Here is a 14,512-nt window from a genome sequence, read left to right as displayed (position 1 = left end):
ATGAAACTGTTTCCGGGAAAGCTAAAATTCAAATGGTCAAGACCCTTCCTAATCAAAGAAGTGAAATCGCATAGAGTGATCGAGCTACAAGATCCAACTTCTCAGCGAAGTTGGACAGTCAATGGGCAAGGACTGAAACTGCATATGGGTGGTGACATCGAGCGGCTCACCACTATCATCAACTTGGAGAATGCATAGTAAAACAGGCGTCGAGCTAATGACGTTAAACAAGCGCTAGCTGGAAAGCAATCCAGTTAATTTTATGTTTGCGTTTGTGTTCTTAAAAAAAAACAAGTATAGGTGTGAAAATCTGGGCATTTATCACCCAAGCGAGCCAACCCTCGCTCAGGCGAGAAAGGTGGCCTTTCAGTGCCATGTCTCTCGCTCAAGCGAGAATTCCCTCGCCCAGGCGAGGGCAGTGACCTTTCAACTCCTTCCCTCTCGCTCAAGTGAGCCAGCCTCACTTGAGCGCAATTCAATTGGGTTCCTCTCTGTTTCTCCCTCGCCCAAGCGAGGGAGTCTCGCTCAAGCGAGAATAACAGACCTTTCAGTTCAGAGTGTCTCGCCCAAGCGAGATGTCCTCGCCCGGGTGAGAGTTTAATAACTCTTCAGTTCTTATTCTCTCCCAAGCGAGAGCACCTCGCCCGGGCGAGAGGGCACGAGTTTTGTTTTAAAAAGGGGGTTGTGGGGTTCATTCCCTCACACCCCATTGCAAAGAAATCACACAAACCCCCAAGCTCGTGCCCTCTCCAACTTTTGGACTCTTTCACCGTCTCTTTTTCACATATTATCATGCATCATGAGCGGAATGTAAGTACATTTTCATCTCATCACATTCTCATTTGTGAATTACGTTAAGGTTAACTTATTCTAGGCACATACATGATGAATTTGTTGCTTTATTGTTGTATTGCGCATTATATTATGAAAACATGAGTGGCATTGTCAAAAGAAAAGGGGTTTCTGAATGGGGAACCCCAATTTAGCTCCTAACTCTGATAGTCATATGTGATTAAATTGTTCAATGTGCTTTACAAGAGAAAAAAATCTGTGGCTACCAAGAACCCCCCTCCCAAAAAGTTGAAAGGAACATCAACTTCATAGGCATCGGAATTTGATCCGACATTGTTCAAGAAAAAGGGGAAACAGGAGCGACATACCCTACTCCTCAACTGGTTTTTCATTCCTGAGAGGAAGGTACAATTGGAATCGGATGAATATCCCGTTATCACAGTACCTTTGATTGTGTTGAAATGGTGGGCGGTGGCAACCCGAACGACAAGTTCGATCCAGCTGTCGTTCGCGAATTTTATGCCAATGCCTACCCACTGGAGGGAGAAGAAGTCACATATAAATCCTGGGTCCGGGGGGAGACTATCCTGTTTCATAGAGACACTGTCAATGATTTGCTGAACAACCCTTTTGAAGCACGGGAGGGGGAATTGTGTCAGCTCTTTGCTGCTCAAGCTGATGGTATGTTCAGTCTCCGGGATACTGCTGCGCTACTCTGTGCACCTGGACGGTCATTTAGCACCAATTCTGAGGGACTACCCCTCCGGATTTATCGGAAACATATGACTGTCCTGGCCCAAGTCTGGATGATTTTCTTGCTGCACAACGTGATTCCAAACAGTCACGTGTCATCATTACCCCTTCCTGATTGTTACATCATTTATGCAATCATGAAGGATCTGATAATTGATGTAGCCAAGATCATCGTCATGGAAATATACAAGGCAATTGTCAAAGGAGGTAAAAATGGTTATTTGGGGTTCCCGTCATTGATCACTGAACTCTGTGCTCAGCAAGGGGTTCTGGTGAACAGAACTGAGAAGATCAAATCCCCGATCACCATGCAGTACATCCGTCAGAACTGCAAAGAAGAAGCTGAAGTACAGTAGGGTGACAATTCTCACCCTCCACAGTCACCTCCACATCCAGCATTCCCACATTCACAGTCAGAAATGCCTTCCTCGACACCTTATCAGGGAACCACTCAGGATCAGCTTAACCGGCTCACATTGCATATGGAGCATATAGAGCTCCAAAATGACATCTTGAGACTGGGACAAGTGTATCAGCAGCAAGGACTTTATGTCGCTTTCCAGCAATTGAGTCTAGGGAACCAATTCTGGGATTCTGCAGACACTTTTACCCAACAATTCCCTTGGCTTGGGGTCAGGCCTATCTTTCTGGAGGGGGCAGGACCTTCAGAAACCACTGGATATGGGACTACTGGAGATGATCCAACTGCAGATGGCAACAATGATGAAAATGATGATATGGAGTTCATACTCTAATGAGCCTTTGGACTAAAAACAAAAAACTGATTCTTTTGTACTTGTTTTTTTATTTATGATTTGTATGTTTAGGATGTATGCTTAGGATCAATGTGTAGGATGTAAGTGAAGTATGTATGTTTAGGAAGTAGGCGTAATTTCGTACTGTACTTTGTGTTTGATTGTCTGCTGTTTAAGTTAAGTAGAAAATGTAGTCAATGAAAATGTGTTTGGTTTAAATGTGTTCACTGAATCCAATTGTGTAGTTTTGCTAGAGACATATGAATTAAAATTTGATAAGAATCTGTGATTGAGATTGATTAGGGTTCTGAGTTTGACTGTTTTCGGGATGTGCATGTTGATTCAAACACAGATCGAATAGGTTGAATAATGAGCAGTTAGGCAAATGACAAAATTATAACAGGGTGAGTGAGTGCACCCCAAACACATATGAGTGACTTTGTTGGATTTTGTCAATTAACTTTGCCTGATTTTTGTGTCAATTGCCATTAAGCATGGAATATCAAGGAAATGATTAAGGCCTTGTTTAGGAGAGTTAGGCTACAACCAGAAAGCCAACCCTTATGAATCATAAATCCAATTCTTTGTAGTCCTTTGAGCTCAAAATTTCTTTTTCAAAATCATGTACCCAAGCCACAATGAAATAGATCAATCCCCATACCCATGGAGAAAGATCATTAGTGCATATGGTTTTTAATTCTTATGCTGGGGAATTGACGAAATTGTGATTTATGTATCTGAGTTGGAATGTGAATCAAAATTCTCCTTCTTCAATTGTGTGTGAATGATGAGCATGAGACAGTGAAAATAAGTGAAGACTCAAAAGACGGTGAAAAAAAAGTGTGACTCATGCTAAAATAGGTGAAGACTCAAAAGAAAGAGTCAATTGAAGAAGGTTAGTAGCATAAGCGATGATTTGGTGAAAGAAAGTTGAAAGTGGACTTCAAAGTGAACAAGTGAAAGAAGTTGGAGTATGCACTAATGGTCTACCCCCTTCTTTGTATCCCAGAAAAACAAAGTTTCTTTGTAACCAAGCCTCATTACAACCATATGGCAAGCCCTTGAGATCTTTGATTGAACATGTGTACATGACATAACTGAACTGAAAGGCAAAGTCAAATTATACTAGGTCCGACAAAGAGATGAGTGAAACACATAACCTGTGAGTTTGAGAGAGTCCTTTGATAAAACTGAGTAGTTATTCTTGCTATTCTTTTTTAACTTGAACTGTATTGCATTCTGTTATCAGTTGGAACTTGATCCACTATGATTGATCATGAAACAGGTATATGTGAACTAGTAAGTGAATCTAGCCGTGGATATCCCTATTTTCCTTACTAATGAGCTCTGAGGCTCACATGAATGTGTTATTAAAAGTGTTGAATCAAGCCCCTGTCAGCCAAGACATCAAGACTGACAAGTTAGGTGTTAAGTGCCAAAATGTTAATGAAATGTATATGATTCAGAGGCACTTTGTGTGAATTTATGATGTAATTGCATACAATTCCCAATAATCTAGTAATTTTACATTGTTTAGGAATTTAAGTAATTATTGTTGTTTGTAGGTGAAGATATGATGAAAAAAGGAGAAAAAAAAGAGAAGATTCAGGTTTTGAACAGCACAAGCCTCGCCCAAGCGAGGGAATGCTCGCTCAAGCGTCAATTCAGAAGAAAATGCAGAAAATACTAACATTCCTCGCCCCAGCGAGGGACTGTCGCCTGGGCGCTATTCAATACCAAAACTAGCCAAGCTTACTGTTTCTCCCTCGCCCAAGCGAGGGAGCCTCGCCCAAGCGAGAGAGCCTCGCTCAGGCGAGGTGATCAGGCAGAAATTGTCATCTTCTCTCGCTTGGGCGAGGTGGTCAGATTTTGGAAAGCTATCTTCTCTCGCTCAAGCGAGAGTACCTAGCTTGAACGAGATTGTAGCGGTTAGGCATGATATAGGAAGTTTTGAAAAAGGAAAAGAAGATCATCACTCTTCTGAAAGAAATCTTGGCACGAAATATACAGAGAATAGGATAGAAATCGTGGAAACGATTCTATTTCACATGATTCTTTGTATTAGTTCATGATTCGAGCGTTGTAATAGCGAGGATGAGTGGCTAGTTCTTCGTAGTTGGGAATCAAAATGTAATCTTCTTAACTTTTGTACTCCTGGATTCAATCGAGCGATTTATATTAGTTCTTTATAAATTCAATTGAGAGTTGCACATAGTTATTCTTTAATTTTATATCTTTGTATAACTAACCCTTGTGCTAACTTTTACAATAGTTTTCTTATTTATGCTTTTGCGAGGTAAAACTACTGACAAGCAATTAGAGTATAATCATGAGATTGAGAAGTCAGCAAAGAGTAATCGTAAGAAAGCGAAAGAAAAGAAGAAGCAAGGCATTGTGGAAGCACTGTGTAGCTCTGGACAGTCTGAAGATTCAGAGCCTCAGTCAATTCAAATGGATAATATGCAAAATGCCACTAGGAATAACCCAAGGCCTAATCCTCCAAGGAGGACTTTAGGCGATTATGCCATGTACCAGGGCCCGAGGCACTACTCAAGCATCGTGATCCCACAGACGGATAGGACTGTGGAGATTAAACCCGCCTATCTGAATTTGGTTAGCGTTCACCAGTTTACGGGGAAAGACTAGGAAGACCCTTATGCACATCTCGACAATTTCTATGAATTGGTGGCCACAATGGGTTATAGTGATGCTCAATGGGAAGCTGCTAATATGATGCTATTCCTATTCTCTCTGTTGGGTGAAGCTAGAGAGTGGTTGAAATCTCATCCAACTCAAAGCTTAACGAGTTGGAGTGAATTGGAGTCAAAGTTCTTAACAAGATTCTTTCCACCAGCTCGGTATGTGCATGCGAAGTTTGAGATATCAACCTTCAAGCTAGGGGCTGATGAAGCATTCTATGAAGCTTGGGAGCGTTTGCAGGCGTTACTTAGAAAATGCCTGAATCATGGTTTTGAGGATGTGGATCAGTTGAACATCTTCTGTAATGGATTAAAGCCTGAAACTAAGATGATTCTAGATGTAGCAGCGGGTGGAACAATGATGGCGGTGGACGCAGAACAAGCCACGAGAATCATAACTGCTTTTTCATCAATAGATAGGCAGGCACAACATAATCGGAGAACAGTATAGAAGAAAGGGGTACTTGACCTGCAGACGTTAGATGTTATCTTGGCACAGAACAAGATCTTGACTCAACAAATAGAAGCACTAACCAAGCAGATGTCTAAGCTGCCTCAACAGCTTAATGCAATACAGACTCCTCCGATTCATCAACTAGTTTTACGGTGTGAGTTTTGCGGAGGGGAACATCCCACTGGTCACTACTCAATACCTACCACCACACTAGAGGAAGAGGTTCAGTATGTTACTAATCAACCTCGACAAGGAAATTTCCCCAACAACCCTCCATACAACAATCAGTTTTCACAAGGTTGGAGGGGAAATCCAAATCAGAATCAGAATTATGGGTGGAGGCAGGAAACAGGGCCATCAAACAGGCAATCACCATTTCAACCATCATATCAGCAGGTACACATCCACCTTTACATGAAAGACAGACGAAATTGGAAGAAACACTAGAAAAATTCATGCAAGTCTCTATTTCTAATCAGAAAAATACGGATGCATCTATCAGAAATTTGGAGACTCAGGTGGGTCAATTGGCTAAACAAATGGCAGAACAGAATACACACCGACAACAGTTCTCAGCTAATACCCAAACTAACCCCAAAGAACATTGCAAATCCATCACTACAAGGAGTGGCAAGGTTATTGGAAAGGGTATTGGTGGAGAAGGATGACAAGAGGAAGAGTCATCTACCTCAGTTGAAGGATCTTCCTTATCTAAAGAAACCTTCCAAAAAGGATAAGGAAAGACAGTATACTAGGTTCTTGGATATATTCAAGAACCTATAGATCAACATTCCCTTCATGGAGGTGATGGAACAGATGCCCACCTATGCAAAATTTATGAAGGATCTGTTGACAAAGAAGAGGAAGTTTTCAGAAGAAACAGTGACATTGGAAGCTGGGTGCATCGCTATAATCCATAAGTCTTTGCCTGAAAAGACTAAAGATCCAAGAAGATTCACAATACCAGTCACAATCGATGAGCTATCAGTGGGAAATGCACTGCTTGATTTGGATGCCAGCATAAACTTGATGCCTTTATCCATGCTGAAAAGGATTGGAGAGTTAGAAATTAAGCCTACTAGGATGACTCTACAACTCGCTGACAGATCAGTGAAGTATCCTTATGGAGTTGCTGAGGATGTTCTAGTGAAGGTGGATGAATTAGTATTCCCTTTTGACTTTGTCATCATGGATATGGAGGAGGACACTAAGGTCCCATTGATTTTGGGCAGACCCTTTATGAAGACTGCAAGGGTCATTATTGATGTTGATGATGGGAAACTGAAAATGAGGGTGCAGGATCAGGAAGTGAACTTCAATGTATTTGAAGCAATGCAACATCCGAAAGACAAACAACACTGCTTTCGAGTGGATGTTATTGAGGACTTGTTGATGCTCGATAATATTCACTTGAGTAGCAGAAGCCCATTAGAGAAAGTACTGATTGGGGAGATAGAAGGGAACACTAGTGAAGAAGACAAGTTGATGAAAACATGCATAGCAGAGTTGGACACACCTTAGAAGGGTAAATCTGAGCAAACTCACATTGAGGAACTAGTTAAAGAGAAGAAACATGAAGTTCTGAAAGTAGAATTAAAATTAATTCCTTCACATTTGAAGTATGTGTTCCTAGAGGATGGAAGTCAGAAACCAGTTATAATCAGCAGTGCTCTATCACCAGATGAAGAACATCAACTAATTGAGGTGTTGAAGAAAAATGCAGGAGCAATAAGGTGGACACTGACGGGTTTACATGGGATCAGCCCATCTTATTGTATGCATAAAATCCACATGGAAGTGGATTACAAATAGGTTGCACAACCTCGGAGACGTCTGAATCCTACTATGAAGGAAGTGGTTAAGAAGAAGGTGATGAACTCTTGGATGTTGGGATGATTTATCCCATATCTGATAGTATTTGGGTGAGTCCGGTTCAAGTGGTCCCAAAGAAAGGGGGTATGACTGTGGTTCGAAATGACAAAGATGAGCTGATTCCAACCAGAACAGTCACTGGTTGGCGCATGTGTATTGATTACAGGATGTTGAACCAGGCTACTAGAAAAGACCACTTCCCTCTGCCATTCATGGATCAAATGATTGAGAGATTGGCTGGACAAGCATTCTACTGCTTTCTGGATGGGGATTCTGGGTACAACCAGATCGCTGTGGATCCCCAAGATCAGGAGAAAATAGCTTTCACATGTCCTTTTGGTGTCTTTGCATACAGAAAGATGCCATTTGGACTGTGCAATGGACCAACAACATTCCAATGGTGCATGTTAGCTATTTTTTCTGATCTTTTAGAAAAATGTATTGAGGTATTCATGGATGACTTCTTGGTTTTTGGGTCGTCATTCAGTAACTGTTTGGAAAATTTGGACATCGTGCTGCATCGATGTGTTACAACTAATCTGATACTAAATTGGGAAAAGTGTCATTTCATGGTGACTGATGGAATAGTCTTGGGTCAGAAGATTTTTTCCCGAGGTATTGAAGTTGATAAAGCGAAAATTGAGGTAATCAAGGACCTCCCACCACCACTCAATGTCAAGGGAATTCGAAGTTTCCTTGGACATGCAGGTTTTTATAGGAGGTTTATAAAAGATTTTTCTAAAATTGCAAAACCACTCAGTAATATAGAGTCCTTGGTTTAACTTTCCTTACACTATTGACAACAGTGAAGGGTTCATAGAGTCCTTCCTCAATCGCTCTATATATCTAGGTTTTGATGTTGGAACTTTCTCCCAAAAATGATATAGAGGCCATCTATAAGTTAGGATCTGTTTAGGAATTAATTACCCAAAATAAGCTATGGTGCCAAATGTGAATCTAAGATGTCAACTAAGAGGGGGATTAGTTGATAGGAGAAATTGTCAATTTTTCTACGATCAGAATGTAAGAGCATCGGAAACTTATTGCAGAAATTAACCAAGTTAAACTTAAATGGTAAACACAAGAAGATGGTAGAAGAAGAATACATAGAGAATTTTATACTAGTTCACTTTCTTGTCCATCAAAGGTTATATTCAGTACTCTTGTTGCACAAGAGATTTTTCCACTATATACATTGAGTTGCAATTAAAATTTCTCACCCCGAGACCCTTGTACCTTACACACTCACAAATATCTTACCCTTGGAAATCAACCTTTCCAAGTCCACTTTCCTCTTACCACCACACCATTGTGATGACAAGTTTACAATGAAATGAAGAATAACAATAATTGGTGGATTGTCTTTACAAGATATGACAATGATATAACTTGCATCATTTGACTCTCAATATAATTAGTAAAAAATGCTCTTGAAAAGTTGTTTAGTAAAACTTTAAGAACTGTGCACTTTACAAAATTTCTGAAAACTTCTGAAAATTTAGAAAAAAAATTGAATGCAAGTGCCAAGATTTGTTTACAAAAGTTATGGAATTCTTATATGTTGTGTGTTGTTCAAATGAGTATTTCAATGCCATTAAATACGCTTCCAATCAGCCATGGTAACCTTCCAAAGGTTGGGACACGATTGGAATAAAACCCATTGAGTTTGAATGAAAACTATTAATTTCAGATTTGGAAATTTGGTTTAACAGTACAATGTAATCGGTTACATCATTCATGTAATCGATTACCAAAAGCTATTGTCTTTTAAAATAATCGATTACCCTATTTGGGTAGTCGGTTACACCAAAACAGTTATTTTCCAAAACTGTTTTCTTAGTCAGGTAATCTATTACGTAATCTCATTAACTTGTTACCAACTGTTACACAGTACAGGTAACTTGTTATTCTGATCAAGCAACTCATTACTTGGTATGTGAAATGTTTCTCAAAGAGTTTTCAATTCTTTTCAAAAATAATTTTAACTTTCTTTGAGCATTGTTACTAACTATACTTTGAGTTATAAGAATAGAAGTATCTAAGAAGACTTAGTCTATGATTAATCATTGAATCTTGATCATCTTGTCTTCATGGACTTCTTCCTTTTTCTTCTGTTTGTGATCTTGGTGTATTCATCAAAACCATGTCAAGGTCAAGAACAAGATCTTCTTCACAGAACATAGAAAGTGATATTGGAAGTCTGATATGTGAGTTGAACATCATGTCTCTGATACCTCCAATCTAGAATTGGAGATTGTGAACACTCAAGAGGCCGATACTTCCAAGGGTAACTTGTCTGTGGATAATCCAATGGATCATATGCAAGCCCTCTTTATTGATCATATTGAAAACATGACAGGAAGATTCAAGAAGTATGAGGATAACTTAAATGTTTGATTGGACACCATAAATAGAGTAATAGATTCTTGTTTTGAGACATTTAGACAACCCTTTCTAGGGCTTTTATTTCATTTTGATCCATTGTACTTGTTTGTTTTGGTTATTTATTAGTTTGATTCCAATACTTTGGTTATTTGTAATGTTTGACAATTCTGGCCTGTAATCTTTAACACTTTCCATACTATGGTTATGTTTAAACAACTCTACAATGGGCATATTTGTAATAGCATATTATGTTTTGTGCTATATTTTTGGCTATGATGTTATTACTTTTCCTCGGTTTGTGTCTGGATCACATTCTGAATTATGAAATTTGTTTGAGATCTTATACTTGATGTATCTTCATAGCATCCATATATTGGATAAAGATCGTATCTAATGTTCATAGTATCCATATATCGGATAAAGATCGTATCTAATACTCTTGCAATATTGGGTTCAGATGTTAGAAGTGCATACTTAAACTGTATCTACATAAGTCTGTACAGTGATAAACCATTTGCATCAAGAGAACTCGAATGGACAGATAACTACTATGAACTGTGTAAGTTCACATGGAGTTGCGTTTACAGAGGATGTAACCAGATATGAGTGAGCTAATAGCAAAGGCAGTAAAAGCAACAAAAGCCATTCCAACTGAAGCACTGGCCATTACTGTGAAGTCATCTTTCCCCCAATTTGATTGCCAATCATCAACTCGGGTGGCTGCACATGATGATGCTGATATCAGAAGATATGTCAGAACCTGCTCATCAAATTGTCACAAAAATGTTAGTTTTGAGCAAATAAAGATTTTAGTTCTTGCTATAGTGCAACATTGTACATACACACAGGACAATTAATGATTAAGAGTTTGATTTACATATTACAAATCACAGTAAAGCATTTGAAAAAATAATAATTTCATTGTATGTTATCATACATCATGAATCTTCAAACGGGGAACACAAAATGGATCAGCCAATAGTATCTGATGGCACAACAAAACTTGTAGGTCTTACTGCAAAAGGTGGCTTATAGTGCGTGTGGCTCTCATGTCATGGGGTCTAGGGAGGGTTGCATAGTCTCAACCCTTGTGGGCGAAGAGATTATTTCAATATTTGAACTCATGACCTTTACGTCACAAAACTAGTAACCTTACTTTTGTACTGAGACTCACTCTCAAATTCCCACCTAGTGGCATATGTGGAGGATAGATGTACAATGTTTTACTACCAATCCACATAGCCTAGTGAGCTTAGTTGCTTGGACAATTGCCTACAAGTCTCACATCACCAAACAAAAGAATATATATAGAAAGTAATAACTAAAACTTGTTAATGGAAATTGAGTCATATGACTTGCCTGATCCATGAAGAAATCAAAGTGGTAGCGTAGGTGGTGATTGATTAAGAGTTTCCCTGTGACTAGTTGACTGGCTAGATCACATGCTTGTAATCCAGAGTATGCAAATGCGATAATATTTGCAATTAAACAATACCTGCAATATCAGTAAGCTTTACCATCATCCTTTATACTAGATTTGGTAGAGTTAACGAGTATAACATTTTTTTCCTCCTCTATTATACGTGTACCAATTCAACAATCATAGTCTCCTACATATTTTAATGCTATAGCTGAGATGACACACATAACTGATGCAACTATAAAACAAAAAATTTGTTTTGCACTACTTTTGCTCCTAGAACATCCAAAGAATTTCTCAAGTACAGTATAAACAATGAATTTAAATAGGGAACCAAATGGATCCAACAAAATCAAAATAGTTGAATTTCCTGCTTGACTGATGAAAAAAAATAATATTACTTAAGTTTGGGTCATCACTTAGAAGTAGTGATTCATCTAGTGGACCGCATCAAGTAATAGGATGCAATATTGTAGTTGTGTGGACTGCTTAACCGCATTACAATGATGTGGCCAAAGTGCAACTGCAAGAGATCGTATCAAATTTAAAAGTATTTTGTAATTATAAAATAATTCGCAGTACAAGGACCACAATCCACATCTCAATGGCCGTAATGAACACAACCATGACTGCAATTTAAAACACAGCTAAAAGAAGCAAAATTAAAGGTTGAGTTTAGCTTACTTCACAATATAAATTTAAACTTCACCCATTTACCTTATTCACTGTTCAATTGTTTTTTCCTTCATCAAATTCCTGACTTATCAACAAAATCAGCAATAAACAAAAACTGATTCAACAAAAGCAGTGGCAGTTAAATAATACCTATATTCTTTGTAACGATCATATGAGTCACCACTCCAACCTTGTGTCTTATCCGCAGCCATAACCGAAAACGAAATCGCACACACAACCACCTCGCTCAACCGAAACCCTAGCGCCACCTTCCTCATGTCCTCCTCCTTCTTCCACCCCGCCGACGACGATCTACACTCCCCTCCGCCGATCGCCGGTCCCGACTTCCTCACCGGCCGCGGTGCCAGATCATCTCTGTTCGGCCGGTTAATCACCACCGTCGCTTGATGCGCATTCTCCGCCGGCGGCGGATTCTGCTGCTGCTTCGCGAATGATTTGTCCGGGATGGCCTGCCTGAGCTTGTCGATGGAGACGATGGCCTTGAAGTTGTCTACGTGTTTTCCCGGTGAGTTTTCCGGCGACCGGTAACATTCCGGTGAGTCAGTAGGGTCCCAATGAATGGGAGAGTCGTACTGAGTCGAAGTCTCGGAACTCTTCGACAGCGATTTTTTCATGGTGGTAGTGAACCAGCGAGTTGTGACGCTACTGTTTTCTTTTTAAATTATTTGCCTTGCGCGCATTTTAAAGAGAAACATTTATTGAGAGGAAAACGACAATGTGGAGAAAAGAAAAAGTGCATTTCGGTGGTGGGAAAAAAGAAAGTGAAAAAGAAAAAGTAGAAACACGTAAGCGATTATAATTAGGTGTGTAAGTAACAATAAAAAGTTGATCGGTAGGATAAATTTGGATGAGCAAAAGTTGGTCGGTAGGATAATTAGGTGTGTAAGTAACAATAAAAAGTTGATCGGTAGGATAAATTAGGTGTGTAAGTAACAATAATTACTGTAACACTAAAAAGATTAACTTCTTATCGCCTTGGAGAATAATAAGGGTATAAAAATTCAGTTCTATTCGGTTTTTGGTCATTTTAGTCACTAAACCGATCAAAAATATAAGATTAACATTATTACTATTATTATAAAAAAATTATGAATCTATATAATAATATAATTCATGATTAGTAATATATATATATATATCAATTAGTAAAATATATAATAGTTACATTTATAACGTTATATTTCATAATTAGTTACACATGTAACAATACATGTATAACAATATATGATATATGTTAGTTTCAAACTCAATATCACATAAGTTGGAAAATATGTTTCAAATATAATATTAATTTAATAACAATTTAGTAACATATATAATAACACTAAAATTCACACAAAATTGATAATTTAAGCTAGAAAATTAGTTGAAGAATATATAATAACAATTTAGTAACATATATAATAACACAAAACATTATTCTCTATTCCTAGTATATATTTCTTTAATATGCGGTTCAGTTTCAATAGTTCCTAAATTTCTAAAACTATAAACCGAACCGAACATAAATGGTTCCTTAAAAAAAATAACCAAACTGAACCGCTGAACCGAACTGAACAATATTTTGCGTTTTTAGTTCGGTTCGGTTCCATCAGTTTTGCGGTTTAAACCGGAATCGCTTATACCCCTAGAGAATACTATTGTTAATAAAAAAATGTGTAAATAGTTTCGGTCCAAAATGTGAAACAATTGAATCAGAAACAGAAAAAAAACTGTTTAGTTCTACTTAACATTGTGGTTCAATTTTATTTTTTTAATCTGGTACTGGTTGAATATGAATCGGTTTATAATATTGCAATTTTTGAAATCATACAAAACGAATTAAACCATATATATGTACATTTTGTTGAATGCATTGACTTAGATGATGGTGATGGATGATGCATCAATCATATTAAAAAATAGTAATATTGTAGATTTACACCAAATAAATTCAATTTAATTTTGTATAGTGTATTACATTCTTGTTTATAAGGTATAAATGTCCAAACCAATAGTTATAAATTAGGATTTAATATGTATCACTGACAGTGTAAGTGTTTTTATACTGTCAATAAATCATATATCATTGATTTGTTAACCATTATTGACTCTCAAACAAAAGTAATACAAATCAATGGTGGATGATGGGCCAACAGTGTAAAAAACTTTACACTGTTAGTGCACAGATTTTAAACTCTATAAATTATTAGAAAAAATGTATAATATATACTATAAGAATTTTATATATTGATAGTCTATCATTTGTTATTCATTTTTTAATCATCATTGATTTTTTTTAAAAACTAATTATTAGAAATCAAGGAAAAAGAAAGGAATATATATATATTTTATTAATTGAATGATCTAATTGAATATCAAATGAGTTGGAATACATATATGTTAAACAACTTCTTGTATAGAAAATATAATAGACTTAGTTCAACATAATTTTTAACTAACTAACTAATACTTTACACATATTTTAATCATAAAAATTGAATTTAAAATGGTTGCTTGTTATACAAGGTAAGTGAGTTTAAACTAGTTATTAGTCAAATACAACCTAAAATACAAAAATATATTTCAACATCTCCTCAAGCTAGAGAGTGAATGTTGACAATTCTCAATTTAAAGAAAAGATTATTGAATGGAGAAAGCTTCATTACAAGGGTCATCTTTGGTATTTTGTTGTTGTGCATTTGTT

The 14,512-nt window shown here is 37.5% G+C and overlaps 1 protein-coding gene across 1 annotated transcript; it reads right to left on the bottom strand.

The window, feature by feature from the left end:
- Window positions 1-10,141: 10,141 nt before the first annotated feature.
- On the bottom strand, window positions 10,142-12,551 carry LOC109341448 (CASP-like protein 4A2). The gene is made up of 3 exons (XM_019579360.1): window positions 11,956-12,551; window positions 11,070-11,205; window positions 10,142-10,470 (listed from the first exon to the last, which is right to left on the bottom strand). The coding sequence occupies exons 1-3, from the start codon at window positions 12,438-12,440 to the stop codon at window positions 10,276-10,278; spliced, it is 816 nt and encodes a 271-aa protein (XP_019434905.1). The 5' UTR covers window positions 12,441-12,551; the 3' UTR covers window positions 10,142-10,275.
- Window positions 12,552-14,512: the final 1,961 nt, after the last annotated feature.

This window comes from Lupinus angustifolius, unplaced genomic scaffold (genome assembly GCF_001865875.1).
Source record: "Lupinus angustifolius cultivar Tanjil unplaced genomic scaffold, LupAngTanjil_v1.0 Scaffold_465, whole genome shotgun sequence".
Classification (NCBI taxonomy): Eukaryota; Viridiplantae; Streptophyta; class Magnoliopsida; order Fabales; family Fabaceae; genus Lupinus; species Lupinus angustifolius.
Note: the sequence above shows the minus strand (reverse complement) of the source record. Positions and strands in the feature narration are given on the sequence as shown.